Source organism: Aedes aegypti, chromosome 1 (assembly GCF_002204515.2).
Source record: "Aedes aegypti strain LVP_AGWG chromosome 1, AaegL5.0 Primary Assembly, whole genome shotgun sequence".
Taxonomy (NCBI): Eukaryota; Metazoa; Arthropoda; class Insecta; order Diptera; family Culicidae; genus Aedes; species Aedes aegypti.
The window spans coordinates 272438309-272455834 of NC_035107.1; the positions used below are offsets into that span (position 1 = coordinate 272438309).

Genomic DNA, 17526 nt, shown 5'->3' on the forward strand with positions numbered 1-17526 from the left:
GAACTGAAACTGAACTGAAACTGAACTGAAACTGAACTGAAACTGAACTGAAACTGAACTGAAACTAAACTCATATTTTGACTGACAGTTGTAGGACCCCTTGTCACTATTCATTCAAAGGACATCACGTAACAAACCCGGAAAAGCGAACCATGATGAACCGGAAGGTTGTAAAAATTCAAATCGACAATGAAATACACCAAGACGATGACGACGTCGACGACCAGGAAAAACGGAAGAAGCTGCATGGAATGGAATGTGTGTGCAATGTTTCAGCCAGTGGGGTGAAAAATGACCGAAACCCTTCGTCGAGTTGCACTCGAGTCTTGGGTCGCAACATGCCGATAAAAACTTAATGTGGAAAAGTTTTTCCTCCCGGTGCACCCATTTGGAAAGTTTTTCCGGCATGTGTTGACACAGGCTTCCTCTGAAAAAGGGCAGATCTTCGTGACGTGCCATCCTCACTGCGGGGGTGCAGCAGTGGGAACATGCTTTACTTACTTTTGAGGATGCAAAGAAGTTTCGGACGTCACGAAGTGCGTCAACGATATAAGTTTTTCTTATCGCTTACCAGAGTGTTGATGCATCGCCATTATCTTTGCAACGTTTGATTTACAGCAGTGATTTCGGGAGATTATACGTTCTTCTTACGCATTTACGTCCTCACTGGGACAGAGCCTGCTTCTCAGCGTAGCGTTCTTATAAGCACTTCCACAGTTATTAACTGAAAGCTTTCTCTGTCAAAGTTGCCATTTTAGCATTCGTATATCGTATGGCAGGTACGATAATACTCTATGCCCAGGGAAGTCAAGGAAATTTCCTTTACGAAAAGATCCTGGACCGACCGGGATTCGAACCCAGACACCTTCAGCATGGCTTTGCTTTGTACCCGCGGGCTCTAACCACTCGGCTAAGGAAGGTCCCATGAGATTATAGGTACGTTATTAAAAACCAATTTACTGCTTGGTACTCTGAAGTTGACTCTATTTCAGAAAACATGAATTCGAATCTAAATCAAATCGGTATCCAATTTTCGATTTTCGATTATTCCTCGTATGCTAAATTTGACTTTACACGGCTCTCTACATGACTGCTGGATGATGATTATTTGTTGATCTTCGAAACGCAATCAGCTCGCAGAAAAGAGCCCTTCTATAAACATAGCTTGAATCTTTCACCCACTCTGCTTGTTTTTAAAACGCGGATATTTCTCGGTCTCACCTCGCTTCGGAAGCCGCTTTTATCGAAATTAGTTTCCCCGTCCTCCCTTTGCCATCCACTTCTCCCCCCCCCCATTCCCTTTCGTTGGTGTGAGCTGGCGCGGAAAAACGGTTTTCTAGGTCTCCTGCCTGCCAGCCAGCAGAAGGAGAGATGGGTGTGCTTAACCGGATTTTACCCTAATTGTTTCAAGCGTTGCCTCGCTTTCGTACACACTTCCCTGTCCCGTCTTCCAGGTAGTTGCCACTAGTATGTATCTACGAATGCTCTGCTCGCACTATGGGCGATCAGGTGGACAAAAATTGCAAAAATGATGATTTGTTCTGACAGGTTTATCTTGTTCATTGTTCCATTGTAATAGCTTTTATTAGATATTCCTGGAATATCAAAGCAAAATCTTTTATAGTTCGTTGATACAGTATGTCGAAGTTAGAATTTGTGAGAAGAATAGATAATTCAATGCGAATACAAGGTTCTCGGTCAATGAAATATATGACATCATCGTTATATTTGACACACCATACAGAAGCTTACTCAAAAAGCTGTCCTACGAAAATACAATGACATAAGAAAACTTTCTTTAGGACGGGTTTACTTTTTTATCGAAACTTTACACATCATATACTTTTCTGTCCCAAGTTATCCCGAGTAAAAATTTATTTTTACAGTTAGTTTTGGATGTAAACTTGAGGATTGTGAACGATTTAGCTGCATATGTTTGGATTTTATAGAAATATTTTCAAAAGTTTTCCTTCAATATCAGCTACAGATTGCTTCAGGGGATATTTGAATACCTCAAAAATTTCTACGATGTGTCTGGAACCATTATGAATGAAAAATCTGAGAATTTTACACATACCATTTCACAGATATAGCATTTGTACATCTTCTTCACAAATTCTTAAATATTTCAACGAGGAAATTGGGGATTGATGATTTTGAGCTACAGTCAAATTTCTCCCACACGATATTCAGTATCTCAATATCGAAATAGGGAACCATAGTAGAAATGGGTTTTCATGACTAGTCCCTTGGATCACAGTTGCAATGATTTTGTGTTCTGTAACTCGCTATGTCCCTTCAATATTGAGTTATGGAGAGTTGAATGTATTCTGGAAGGGATATCCACATGCTTCAAAATAGATTGGGGGAAATAATTATAATGACACTCTGAGCAATTCTCGCTGAAACCAGGCCGCCATAGGCACCCATCGTTAGAATTCCTTAAGGGTAGTCCTTTCGGTTTTCTCAAATTGGTGGACCCCTCACACGCCAGCTAGCTTAACAGTTTGCGTAAAAGCCCATTTTTTGATAAATCTTAGGTGTTTATTCGCGTGATATGTCTCATAGTTACCTTGGAACACATGGCAAACTTAGTGGCATCGTATAGGGAAAGGAAATAGCATTCATTTGAAGCTAAACAAATTTTGGTGGCCATTTTGAATTTGGTCGCCATGTTGAATTTCGTATGAAATCGTTTTTTCACCATTAGCGCACCGCTTGTTTTGATTTCTGAGATCACCATCAGAAAGCTGAGAAAAAAAACTGAGTAAGATAGGCTACAAAAACTAGGTGAGCAATGGTATTTACCTTATGAAATGAACGATTTTCTTAACCATATTCTACGATTTTGACGTTTATGGCGAGTGCAATTAACTCAAACATCAGTTTTTGCACAATAAAGACACAAGTTTTCAATCGTTGGTGTTTTATTCGAGTCGAGTGAAGAATAAGAGTATTATTTTGAGTGAAAATATTTGGCGACGATCTTGGATTTTGACGCCATTTTGACTTTAAGTAGTAGAATGAATTTTTCACCTCTGCTCTAAGTAGGTTTTTGCAGAGAGCAAGCACAATAAATGTCAAATTCATACGATTGAATTTGTATAAGTGCACTTAACAAACATGTGTAGCAGTTTGAAAGATTTTGCGTACTTGTGCGTGAGGAACGATTTTACATAGATAGTAATAAATATAAGATCACCATTCCTGCACAACCTGCTTACCAATGAAGAGGTTTGTTTTTCGCCATTACAACGTTGTTGTCTTAAGTTAAGATAGTTGAAAGACGAAGGAAAGCGGCGTAAAGTGAAATTAAGCTGCTATTAACGATAATTACTAGCTGAAAATGCCAAAATATCAACAGCTGATCGAGTTTGAGAAAAGCAGAGATTCAGCATTACGTGATCAAGGTCGGAAAATCAGGCTAAGGAAACATAAACATAAAGGTTTGCTACAACATGTTTTTGTGTAGCAGTGAGCTGTCAGCTGATACTACACATAAAGAAAAATCCATGTAAAATGCAGTGAGAAATTATGAACATTTTCAGATTTGTCGCATATTTACACTACAAATCATGTCAAATTATATTACTATCATGTCCATTTTGCATAATAATCGCTTAATCTAACAAAGAATCTAAGTGATTACGCGACAATTTGCACAAATTCATGAAAGTTCTGTAATTTGACATGAATTGTAGTGTAATTTTACGATAAATTTGGAATTCTTTTTAAATGTATGATTTTATGATGATTTTTCTGGATGGTTTTTGGTATGCGCCAATGTCAGCGTTTAACGAATTTTGGAAATTTAGCTTGAAATGTGTGCCCTATGAAGAGATCTTGAGAATACAGATATCGAACCAGGCACCACATATTTCCTAGCATTCTTGAGAACAGTGCTGAGATTTTGAGGGAAGCGTTTTCTTATCAGCAGGTTGAATTTCGGAAATTTCTGTGATATTCTCGTTATTCCGGTAGGGTTCCTGATACAGTCGACTCTCCACATCTCGATGTTGTACATCTCGATATCTCTCCCTATGTCGATGATTTCATAAGTCCCTTCAGTCTGCATACATTGTCACTCTCCATATCTCGATATCCTCCTTATCTCGATATCTCCATATCTCGATATGTTTCTGTTTATTTTTCGTTCTCAATTTTCTCTCCGTATGTCGATATGACCAATATCAAAGATTACTAGACCAAAGTTTTGGGATTCAAAACAAATTAGGAGCGCAATATGACGTTTGTTTGTGTATTATTTTCTTGGCAACGGAGTGTTTTTCAATCTAGTATTCATCAACAATTTATTCTTCGTGTCGATCTCTCCCTATCTCGATGGTCCCTTCGATATCGAGATGTGGAGAGGCGACTGTAGTATCCTTGGAACTTCTAGAATTAAAAATCAATTCTCACAATATTGGTTGAAATGAGGAAGGATTTTTTTGGAACTCTGGTAGGAATCTCCGTTAAAAATTCTTGTGCGTTCAGTCAAAAAGCTGAGTTTTTTTAAGTCTAGTATTTCGTTCGATTTGTTGAAATCTATGTTGTATATTCAATCTGGTGGGAATTCTGAAATCCATGTGGGAATTTAAAGATTTTTATGGGAATTGTAGTGACTCCGATGGCAATCGATAGAATTCAATGAGGATCTCCCTTGAAACACCAGAGTTCCCAATGATAGTATTAATATCCTTATCGATATTACAAAAAGTCCCATAGGAATCCAAAAGATATTTACCGACAATCAAAAGGTTTATATTACAGTTTTGCTATAAATCCCCAACGGAACTAAAAATCAACGGAATCTCAAAGGTATTTACAAGAATTCCAAAGAATGATTTTCAGAATTCCAAATATTCACATCAGAATTCGCAGAAACGCCACCGAAATCTCGTAGATTCTTACAGAAATACCGTTTCGAAGATACTCACAGAATTCCAAAAGATTAATACCCGGAATTCCATTCCCACACAAATTCTTGAGTTTTTACCAGATATCTAATATTTTCACAATATTCCTAGAATGGCTTCAAAAATAGCAGAATTATCATAACAAATTAAGAATGATTATCGATATCCAAAGTTCCTACAAGAATTCCGGAATTTCAAAGGAAATCGGAGAATTCGGAATGTCAGAATTCAGACGTATAAAATTCAGAATTACTTCATAAATAACTGAATTCCCACCGACATCCCAAAATTCCTAGAAAACAACATAAATATTTATTGCAATGTCAGAATTCCTACGGTCAGTAATCTTACCGAAGTCTCAGAATTCTTTTCGAAACCTCAGAATTCTTATGGAAATCTAAAAATACCTTTCGAAATATTAAAACTCACATCGTTTTCCCATGATTTTTACTCAAAAGTAAATTATCCATTCAATTCCGCAATCTCAAAGCATGTGCAGCAATCTCTGAAACTCACTACCAGTAGCTTTGTAGTAAACGATACCTTTAGGCGGCATCCATTTATTACGTAACGCTAAAATTGGAAATTTTCGACCCCCTCCCCCCCCCCTCCGTAACGCTTTTTGTATGGAAATTTTTAAAATTTTGTATGAGTCGTAACGCTCGAGCCTACCTCCTCCGAGCGTTACGTAATTTGTGGATGCCGCCTTATTCATACCAACGCGTTGTTTCTTGTATGTTCGAAAGATGTAGTAAAGTAGAATGACACAAATATGTTCCACTCATTTTCCACTTGTAGCATTTACTAACGTACACTCAACTTGACTACATTTTATTCATACCGCCCAATGTCTTCTGCCATGCTTCAAAGAATATATTCTATAGCTATAGCTATAGCTAACAGTTTCTCGAAGAGCGAGATATTTTGTATCAGAGTAACCTACCTGCAGCTTGGATCTGAAACCCATAGAACTTGTTTGTGGATTACTTTTTAACAATATCTTCAAACATGGGAAGACTTACGACTCTATTGGCTTGCTGAGAAAGGTGATTTGAAAACATTTTATTCTAGAAACCTTTTTAATAGAATTGCTGCTGTCATTATGATTATTTCCACCCCAAGAACTGATAAAATCATGACAAAGAAAGACAACATAACTAGAGTGATTTCAAGTTTTGGACCTATCCCTAATATCCCCATTTTCTAAAACAGTATTTATACCACGCATTTCATCATTGCAACAAAAGTTAACAAAACTGGTTTGTTTTTCAAATTGTATCTTACATTGAAGATAGACAGTGCTTCACTACAGCCCAGGCCGCTTCGCCGGATTGATAATTTTATTTCGTTTACGCGTGTTTTGCCGGGCAGTGTTTCGTTATGGCCTGAGCAAAAGTATTGGTGAAACATTTGAGTCTCGCTTCTTGTTGTTCAGTCGATGATGGAATATCAACTGGTGAGCTCGTTTCATGCTTTTGTTTATGTCTTTGGCCAATAAACAGTCGATTATTCACTGTCACAATAAACTTTGATTCATGTTTTGCAAAAGAATTCAAAGCAACACGTCTTTTTGTTTGCTTTTTTCACTCATAACAAAACAAGATCTTTAAATGGTTCTAAATTAAAAGTGTCGACTTTTCCTTTAGAGACTGACTTAGTGGATTGATGTTGCATTGATTGATTGATTGATTGATTCGCATCATGCAAAATCTTTGAATGGTTCGTCATCAAAGGTGTCGACATATTGTGTGGTCAGTCAAGCTTTGTACGGATGGATGGAATGGAGGTTGTGTGACCAGTGAAAATGATGCGTTATTTCTAGATAACCACTAGAACCCGCCCCAAATATGAAAATTTGACATCATTATCTTCAAAATTAAATTTATAATACGTTTTTAGAGCATAAATAAGTTAAAAATCAAAACTTGTCTGAGTTTAAAGTAGTTTTCTCCAATTTTTCCTTATATTATAAAAAAAATCGTTCGACCATTACTTTTTGAATACTCAACTGATTTCAAATATGTTAACATGGTTTCCAAAATAATTTGGTTGTTCTTCAAAATTGTTGAGAACACATATGTGTAGTTAAGACCCGTTGTAGTTGTTAAGCAAAAACAGCTCAAAACCATGGAAATTTACCGGAAATAAGTGTTATTTTTTTTCTTGGAATTCTGACAAATATTCTCATAGTTCATCAATAGAAAATCATTGAAAATTTCCATGAACATTCAGTTATTCGTCCAAGTGCCAAAAAAAAAAACTCTACACATGTGACATTTTCGCAATTTGAATTTCTAAAAACGATTTTCCGGAAATTAGTTTTATACGTATTCTGTCCTAAAACTCTTCGGGCATTCCCCCTAAAATAGTTCCAGAAACTCATTCTGCATTTTCTACTAGAACTATTCATTGCGATTTTCAATTTCAATCAATAGTTTCCTCACAGGTCTTCATAGCAATGTTCACAAACGTCTCTACAAAAGATTCCACTGTCTCCACAGTGTGTTCAAGGAAGTCTCCCCAAATTCTCCACAGAACTCTCTACAGTGCTTTGCGTACTTACAGAAAATTTAAAAAAAATCTTAATGTGGGTTTCACAGAAGCCTTCATATAAATCTTCAAAGAAGTTTTCACAGATGTCTCCAATTCTTCAATATCCACAGAAGGCTCCGTAGCAGTCTCGTCAAAGTCTACACAGAAAACTCCACAGTGCTTTTTGTCTTCACAGAATTTTCCACAAAAGTCATTCTCTGCTCTTCACAGAAGTTGCTACAGAAATCTTGAAAGAAGTTTGCAAAAATGTCTCCACAAATATCACAGCAGCAGTTGAAGCACAAGTTTTCTGAAAACGCTAAAGGGGTATCTGTGAAGCAAAAACACATCATTATAGCAACTCGTCAACAGCATCCAAAATCTTCCAGTTAAACGTGCAAATATTTCACCGAAGAAAACCTACAAAAATGTCTAAGCATTTCCGTTTGAAATTGCCCTGAAAATTCCTTGGAAAATTAGTTTTTTTTCTCTAGCCATTTCATTTCTTAGATTGATCTGGAGCTTCTCCGTAAATTGTGTTGAAAAATCTTTTATCTTTTATCTATCTTTTTATTTGTTCATAGATTCCATCAGAAGCTCTGCAGAATCCATCAAAAAAATATATTTCCCTAAATATAATGATAGTATTCTATTCAGCTTGGAAAGAATAGACGTTGGTCGTAATGTATAAAATTTCGAACAGTTGATTATTCGACCATACAGATAAACCTCAATACTCGAAACAATTGGCTTAGTTTTAGCTACATTGAGTGTATTGTTTACTAAGACGAGTCCTGTAATGTTATTCTTTCCGAACTGTGAGTTTTCTCGTGGAAGTGCAGAGGACTACAATGCCTACTTTAAAGCGAGAAACGTCAACATTTCCTCATCATCCTAAATTGACCTGTATTCTGATGCAGCCGGTGCTGAGTACACAGAATCGGAATGCCAATACTTGTACACTGAGGATTCCACTAATCCCAAGTAGCATCCGTTGGTTCCTTGTGCAAGTATAGTTGTTCGTGCAATAGCGGAGTAGCAACTGCAGGTGGTCAATCATGCTCCTAAATCACAACGATTTAAATATTGAGAAGAATTTGTTGCATTTAGTGATGTTGAAAGAATAAAACGTGCTAATTTAATATTTAAAATTTGCTTCAAAACAGATCCAAAACTTCAAAGTACTCTAGTTATGTTGTCTTTCGATAAAGTATGCTCAAACTAACTGCGAAAATACTGAGAGAGAGTGTGAAAGAATGCATACTTTTTAAATAATTCCAAAATACATATATCTAAATGAGTTCTAAATTAAATTTCATGGAAATTATGGTAAATGTACAAATAACTGGCCTATAATCATCATTATTAACAAAAATCATTATTTCATTCAAAAGTTTGTCAATAAATCTTAGTTTTGAAAACAATACATCTATTCGTGTTACAAATTAAAAAACAGAACGTAAGAAGTCAAACATATTTATGGCCACCAGACTATATCGAAACTGCCCATAGTGTGTTCGTTTGCTGACTAGCTGGTGGTACTTGAACAAGATCAACAAGAGTGCTACAAATAAACATAGAGCCATTGCACGCCATCAGCAGCCGCAGAAACGGCAGTAGAGGCCTGCACTTGGGCCATTGTCGGTAATGTATACATATAGATATGGACTGATTGATACACACCAGCGAACGAATGGGGGCCTAATAGCCGCACAGACATCGAGCTTCTATTTATGGGTATCATGGAGTACCTATAATAGAGTGCTGTCTATGTGGCGGCACACCGCCCGAAGAATTGGGAATTGGGAACATATCTCACCCAGGGCCCGTCCGGAGACCCATTCCTTCGTTGCCTATATCGATAATTTAGATTGCTTTCATCAAATTAAAGGCCTCTTGAAGAACGGATGAAGTGCGCACGCGGTTTCGCCTTGGAAAAAAGGGGGATTTACTGTTTCAACACGCAGCTTTCACTCAAAGAGCGGCCTCTCGAAATGGATTAGGTAGACTTCGGTATTTTTACGATCGTTCTTTTTACGTTCGTTTTACGAATGAACATCATATTAACGACCGTTTTCATTCAATATTCAATATTTACAAAAGGGTATTGAATAAGACGATTGAAATGTTCTGCAAAGTAGTAGAGAAACTTAAGTTAATAAATAATACAAATTTCTGTTACTATTAGATTCCAATAAACCTTTATAAATTGGATTGGAATCCCAACAAGATAAGAAACTTCAATGTTCAATGAGTATGGATAGGATAACAGCTATCAATCAAAGTCGTATCCATCAAACATATTTAATGGCGGGCAACACTGTTCACGAAAATATACGTTAAACCGCAGTTCGATCTGAAACCACTGCAAGACGTCCAATTCGAATGTATTGTGTGTGTAAGATGACATAGACATAGAGGATAAATTATTACTATAGTGGATGGCAACACTGCCCTTATAAATCATGAAAACTGCATTATATCAAATAAAGTGCAAGATACAGAAATTGATTGTTTAGCGAATCACGAGAGGTTGTTTAGAAATTTCCTAGGCTCAAATATTAAAAATAATGGCTGGCAACACTCTCCAAGTAACTCAGAGGTATTTTTAATATCCTGAAATATAAAGGAAACATTATTAGAACTTGCGGGTTTCCCATTGAGGGTCTAAAAAATTTGGTAGCTGACAACACAACACAACATAACATTCAAACTTTCTTCAACTTTGCTGAAGTTTCTTTTTGAAAACCTACGAAAAAAAGATTTCTTTGGGTCATCGGTTTTACTTGAGCAGAGTTGCAAGCTCTCACATTATTATGCTCTCTGCATGAAATATTCTTTTGTTCTATTTTATTGTTAATTTATATGTTTTTTTGTACGAATCTATGGTTTATAAGTTCATTATTTCTATGCAGTGCAGCCAGCAACATATCCTTTTATACGTCAGTAGACTGCGTCACATGGTCGGATACCCTTCAAATGTAGTTTCATTTATCTAAGATTGTGCAATATGCTACGACGAATCCAGAACGTCACCCCTTTTCGCAGCAGCTGATTCTAGGAGCGATATCGATCAAACATAACCAAATTGCCACCTGTTTTTATTTCAGAAGTCGCCTCTCAAAAAATGGGATTGAAATGAAACCGGGTAAACTTAATTGAGTGTTTCATGATACATATGTGCTTCTGTGTGTACAGTCAATCAACGAAAGGCACACCCAGCATCTAAAGAGTTCGCAGGGCCATTCATTGTACAATGTTTACCCAGAGATACGTATCTCTTCTCTAGTCTTGGTCCGACACAGCAGCAATCTGTTTGCCAAAGAAAAGATCAAATGTTTACCGATTCCGTGCTCACTTCGGTCGGTTCGTCCGTGGCCAATACATTTGACACAGCACAGATATGAATGCACCTCCCTCGCAAAAGGGCAGTGCAGGATTTAACTTCCGAAAGGAATCAGGAAAAAACATCAACATCTGTTCTGTCTTGGGGCGGCGTGTCGGAAGTGTCGGAAAGTGACCTCACTCTGAACAGTACGAAATTGACGAAGAGGTGTTTGTTTGTAGATGTTGAAATTTGCGATAGGTTTGAAAATAGAAACCATGTGGATTTCTTTGATCACACTGTGAACTTCACAATGAAAGGTATCATTTCTATTAGATATCGATTTTTAGAAATATTAGAAGTTTTCGCCTAAAATATCTATTACATTTTGACTTTGTTTTTTAGCTTGTTAATATTTATTTGTAAAGATGTTGTAACATTATTTACAAACATTGCTTGCTTGTTCCGAAAGTTAACGGAACTTCCTTTTATAAGCTTGCAATCAGTGTTGGTAGACTCACACTGAAATTTCAATCATTGAGTTCTCCCGCGAGAGCAAACTCATTTGAGATCTGTTACGCAAAACTCACGCATGAGATTTTGATGCAAAATCACTCGCTCACGCTCAAGCCGTCCACAATGGTTCCATAAATCCATCGGAAATCTGTCAAAACCCGTTACCAGGCTTGATAGATACTCCTCTGCGATGCAGAGCTGTGCTCCATCAATTTACCGAGGTCTAAAATTTTCAATGTTCACCAAAGACCTCACCACCCTTCTTGCTCGCTTTTACACAAGAACGATAAAACGAACCGCGTTGACCAAACACTATTTTTTATTCTCGGTTTACTCTGCACTAGCAAAAGTGCGCACTGCGCCCATTCATGCTATTGTTGCCGGGCAAAAACAATTAAAGTTTCAGCAGAGAAAAACACTCATTCACTTTCCGTGTGCAGAAGCAGTGGATAGGGTGACATCGACAATTTTCGACACATGTCGCGAGATGCGGAAGATCGTTTCGCGAATGGGTGTCCTATGACAACATGTAAGAGAGTATACGTATGAATCACTTGCGATTTTCTCCCAACAGTAGCAATATAACAACAGTTGGCCGACTAGAATGTGTTATTCTGGCGGACTGTGGTGAGGTGACGAATGGACGGACGAAAAGTGAGGTATGGCAAATAAATAAACGTCGACCTATTTTACAAACCCGCCAGAAGTGCCCATGGCAGGCCGGCCAGCAGTAAGAAGGTAGGTAGGTAGGGCAAAGTGGTTCAAAATGCTCTCATGATACTTTTAAACATTTTCAGTACAAATGGTTGTCTGGTTCTCTAGATCCAGATTTCTTGAAAATTCAAGGTTTGGCTTCGATGCATCTTCACCTTAAACAAAGGCTGTTCTTTCTAGTTATATTTCACAACGAATAATGTGGACTTCTGAAAAGTGAAAATTATTCTGACTTGACAACTAACAACCCATTCGACCTTAACACTAATTCGGCCTTAAAATCCATTAAAAGTGTCAGCTATGTTCGACCTAATGACCTTTACTGCCAAATGACCCTTTTGACCTAATGGCATTCGATCCAATGGCCTTCCACCTAACGACATTCGGCCGAAAGGGAAAGAGCTGTTCCTTTTCAATGTACCTTATACTTAAAAATTGCAATTTTACCTCAAATTTTTTAAAATCTCCTTCAAATTCATTATGCCTCCTCACCTCTTCCTCTCTGGACTTTTTCTCCATCCATTTATACGAGTTTAAGTCAATTTTATTAGTGTTCGAGAGAGTTTTAGGGGTTTTAGTTTGCACATAAGTTGGCTTTTCGAACCATCTTCCCCTAACCAATGGGTATCATTTTCCTGCACTGAGTTTCGGATTGGGGCAGTAGTAGTCCCAAAGCCGGGCGACAGACTAACAGAATAACAGACAGACATGCGAAATGGATTTCTGTTATGAGCGAGGAGGCCGAGGCGTGAGTTGTTGATGGTGGTGCCAAACAGTCCAAAAGTCGGTGAAGTAATACATGGCTCGTAAAGGCAAGCTCCCAGAACACAGGGCATGTGATGTGTGCGAACCTGGTGGTGATCCCTTGGCAGACGTTTTAATGGGACGAAAGGGAAATAGGGTATGCGTTGCGTTGGCTGTCCGTTGCGATGAGGAGCATTTGGAGAGGTTCTGTTATTTGATTTCTGCGATTATTGCATTTTTATGAAAAAGGAAATGGGTCATTTAGTTTGTTGTTGCTACATGTTCGTGGTTGTGCGAGCTGGGCCGGTGCGATGTTTCAAAGTGAGTCACTGGATTTTTGCGTACAATTGCGATTTCAAGATTGGTGGACTAGGGAATGTAAAGGGCTGGGACAGAGGGAGCTACTGTCCAGTATGTTGAAGGAGCAAATATTATGATGAGAGTAATTTGTTCTGACTGCTTTACAATAGAAACAATCAATGTTCGAAAATTGGTGAAGATACTGAAGTTATGTGCATGAGTAGAAAAATTGACATAGCTTAGAATAAGAATCAATTTACAAGGTAGTAATGATTATTTTGTTCTGGGAGAAGTTTTCCCAGCTTCTAGGAGAAGCTTTCCCACCTTCTGGGAGAAGCTTTCCCAGCTTCTGGGAGAAGCTTTCCCAGCTTCTGGGAGAAGCTTTCCCAGCTTCTAGGAGAAGCTTTCCCAGCTTCTAGGAGAAGCTTTCCCAGCTTCTAGGAGAAGCTTTCCCAGCTTCTAGGAGAAGCTTTCCCAGCTTCTAGGAGAAGCTTTCCCAGCTTCTAGGAGAAGCTTTCCCAGCTTCTAGGAGAAGCTTTCCCAGCTTCTAGGAGAAGCTTTCCCAGCTTCTAGGAGAAGCTTTCCCAGCTTCTAGGAGAAGCTTTCCCAGCTTCTAGGAGAAGCTTTCCCAGCTTCTAGGAGAAGCTTTCCCAGCTTCTAGGAGAAGCTTTCCCAGCTTCTAGGAGAAGATTTCCCAGCTTCTAGGAGAAGCTTTCCCAGCTTCTAGGATAAGCTTTCCCAGCTTCTAGGAGAAGCTTTCCCAGCTTCTAGGAGAAGCTTTCCCAGCTTCTAGGAGAAGCTTTCCCAGCTTCTAGGAGAAGCTTTCCCAGCTTCTAGGAGAAGCTTTCCCAGCTTCTGGGAGAAGCTTTCCCAGCTTCTGGGAGAAGCTTTCCCAGCTTCTGGGAGAAGCTTTCCCAGCTTCTAAGAGAAGCTTTCCCAGTTTCTAGGAGAAGCTTTCCCAGCTTCTAGGAGAAGCTTTCCCAGCTTCTAGGAGAAGCTTTCCCAGCTTCTAGGAGAAGCTTTCCCAGCTTCTAGGAGAAGCTTTCCCAGCTTCTAGGAGAAGCTTTCCCAGCTTCTAGGAGAAGCTTTCCCAGCTTCTAGGAGAAGCTTTCCCAGCTTCTAGGAGAAGCTTTCCCAGCTTCTAGGAGAAGCTTTCCCAGCTTTTAGGAGAAGCTTTCCCAGTTTTAGGAGAAGCTTTCCCAGCTTCTAGGAGAAGCTTTTCCAGCTGCTAGGAGAAGCTTTCCCAGCTTCTAGGAGAAGATTTCCCAGCTTCTAGGAGAAGCTTTCCCAGCTTCTAGGAGAAGCTTTCCCAGCTTCTAGGATAAGCTTTCCCAGCTTCTAGGAGAAGCTTTCCCAGCTTCTAGGAGAAGCTTTCCCAGCTTCTAGGAGAAGCTTTCCCAGCTTCTGGGAGAAGCTTTCCCAGCTTCTGGGAGAAGCTTTCCCAGCTTCTGGGAGAAGCTTTCCCAGCTTCTAAGAGAAGCTTTCCCAGTTTCTAGGAGAAGCTTTCCCAGCTTCTAGGAGAAGCTTTCCCAGCTTCTAGGAGAAGCTTTCCCAGCTTCTAGGAGAAGCTTTCCCAGCTTCTAGGAGAAGCTTTCCCAGCTTTTAGGAGAAGATTTCCCAGCTTCTAGGAGAAGCTTTCCCAGCTTCTAGGAGAAGCTTTCCCAGCTTCTAGGAGAAGCTTTCCCAGCTTCTAGGAGAAGCTTTCCCAGCTTCTAGGAGAAGCTTTCCCAGCTTCTAGGAGAAGCTTTCCCAGCTTCTGGGAGAAGCTTTCCCAGCTTCTGGGAGAAGCTTTCCCAGCTTCTGGGAGAAGCTTTCCCAGCTTCTAAGAGAAGCTTTCCCAGTTTCTAGGAGAAGCTTTCCCAGCTTCTAGGAGAAGCTTTCCCAGCTTCTAGGAGAAGCTTTCCCAGCTTCTAGGAGAAGCTTTCCCAGCTTCTAGGAGAAGCTTTCCCAGCTTCTAGGAGAAGCTTTCCCAGCTTTTGCGTGAAGCTTTTCCAGCTTCTAAGAGAAGCTTTCCCAGTTTCTAGGAGAAGGTTTCCCAGCTTCTAGGAGAAGCTTTCCCAGCTTCTAGGAGAAGCTTTTCCAGCTTCTAGGAGAAGTTTTCCCAGCTTCTAGGAGAAGTTATCCCAGCTTCTGGGAGAAGATTTCCCAGCTTCTGGGAGATTCCCAGTTTCTAGGAGAAGCTTTCCCAGCTTCTAAGAGAAGCTTTTCCAGCTTCTGGGATAAACTTTTCCAGCTTCTGGGATAAACTTTTCCAGCTTCTAGGAGAAGTTTTTCGAGCTTCTAGAAGAAGCTTTTCCAGCTTCTAGGAGAAGCTTTTCCAGCTTCTAGGAGAAGCTTTCCCAGCTTCTAGGAGAAGCTTTCCCAGCTTATAGGAGAAGCTTTCCCAGCTTCTAAGAGAAGCTTTCCCAGCTTCTAGTAGAAGCTTTCCCAGCTTCTAGGAGAAGCTTTCCCAGCTTCTAGGAGAAACTTTTTTCAGCTTCTAGGAGAAGCTTTCCTAGCTTCTAAGAGAAACTTTTTTCAGCTTCTAGGAGAAGCTTTCCCAGCTTATAGGAGAAGCTTTCCCAGCTTCTAGGAGAAACTTTCCCAGCTTCTAGGAGAAGCTTTCCCAGCTTCTAGGAGAAGTTTTCCCAGCTTCTGGGAGAAGTTTTCTCAGCTTCTGGGAGAAGATTTCCCAGCTTCCGGGAGATTTCCCAGCTTCTGGGAGATTTCCCAGTTTCTAGGAGAAGTTTTCCCAGCTTCTAAGAGAAGCTTTCCCTGCTTTTGCGAGAAGCTTTTCCAGCTTCTGGGATAAACTTTTCCAGCTTCTAGGAGAAGCTTTCCCAGCTTCTGGGAGAAGATTTCCCAGCTTCTGGGAGAAGGTTTCCCAGCTTCTAAGAGAAGCTTTCCCAGCTTCTAGGAGAAGCTTTCCCAGCTTCTAGGAGAAGCTTTCCCAGCTTCTAGGAGAAGCTTTCCCAGCTTCTAGGAGAAGCTTTCCCAGCTTCTAGGAGAAGCTTTCCCAGCTTGTAGGTAAAGCTCTCCCAGCTTAGAGGAGAAGCTTTACCTGCTTCTTAACTATTTAGGATAGTTTAAATGTTTGTTAAAATTGATTGCACTAGAAATAAATTATATCCAACGACAGAATGTCGCCAGATTGGCTACGATCACCATTAAGGCAAATGAAAAATTCAGAAAGGTGAATCAGTCTGACATTTTTCTCGTCCACTCCACTGCTAACGGTAAACAGCGCAAATGTTTAAGTTGTGTCCGAACTACGACAAACACCGGTACGCTCCGCGGCATCAACGTTAAGCCATAAGTGTTGCATGTTTTGTTGTGGACACTACTGGCTGGCTGGCGCTGTTTACCGCCTCACCGCACCTACAAACGTTCGTCATGCGTTTAACTTCCCCTCGCAGGTGCAATATTCGACTTGTAATAATAGCCCTACATCTGCACGCACATGGTGGACAAATAACCGCTCGAACCAAACTTGACCAGAGTGGAAATTGCTTTGGCTTCGCTTTGGGATTTTCGAGAGTACAGTCAGCTACTGCTCGCTATTTGAACACCTTTCAATCTAAATAGTTTATGATGATCATAAAATATCCTGGACTATCATGATCTGAGAATCTTTATTATGTCCATTGACCTCAGAGTTACTGCTGACTGTTCATAGCGCAAATCTGGGAAACCCCTTCTCATCTTAAAACTTGTCTTCAATTAAATTAGTCATACTCCTCTGAATCTGCATTCGTATTTTTCTTACAACGACACGGAAGGTAACTAACCTACTGAGCCACCGAACTGGTTATTTACCAGTAATGCAAAGTCCTGTTATCTTATCTCGTGAACCTTATCACAATCGCATATTTGAAAAACACATTCCAAACATTGAATACCAATTCGACATCGAACCGGGGGAAGTCTTGAGCAGAGGAGGATACTCACATGGCTGAACTTGGTGGCAATCTTGGTGTGCTCTTCCTGGTACTGCTTGCGCACGCGCCGTTTGTCCTGGTACAAGTGGGCCAGCTTGTCCAGGCAGACCGACTCCAACTGTTCGGCGTTGGATTTGATCAGTTTGGCGGTGTGTTCCAGCTCTTCCATGAAGGTCCGCCAGGCTCGGGTGATGTGGCTGCCTGTTGAAAATAGAGGGAATGAAACGGTAAGTCACAGTCAATAACAGTATGGACTTTGATTTTCTCGACGAACAGAGAACGATCAAATTTGAACACAGGGTTGGTGATCTAATGGCGCTCGCTTCTGCTATACAAGGACATGGGTTCAAGCCTAGGCCTGTCCCTTTCCTCGCACTTTGTAGTTGTACCTATCACTTGCTTCTATCTTCCACTATTAATCTAGCACATTTAATCTAATTCGTTCATAGCAATCGCTAGAACCAGAGAGGGACAAGGAACCTATTCTATTACCCATAACGCGGGTAGATCACCTTTTCGTGGTGCGTTATGGGGTAAAGATCTACCAATGAAACCTAGTCCT

The 17526-nt window shown here is 39.8% G+C and overlaps 1 protein-coding gene across 9 annotated transcripts in view; it reads right to left on the bottom strand.

The window, feature by feature from the left end:
• Positions 1 to 17526, bottom strand: part of LOC5564565 (tyrosine-protein kinase Fer) — a 212270-nt gene that overhangs the window by 112568 nt on the left and 82176 nt on the right. For all 9 annotated transcript variants that reach the window (XM_021837843.1, XM_021837842.1, XM_021837839.1 and 6 more), the window contains one exon: positions 16975 to 17165. In XM_021837843.1, coding sequence (XP_021693535.1) covers positions 16975 to 17165 — 191 coding nt within the window. The remainder of the gene's footprint in view (positions 1 to 16974; positions 17166 to 17526) is intronic.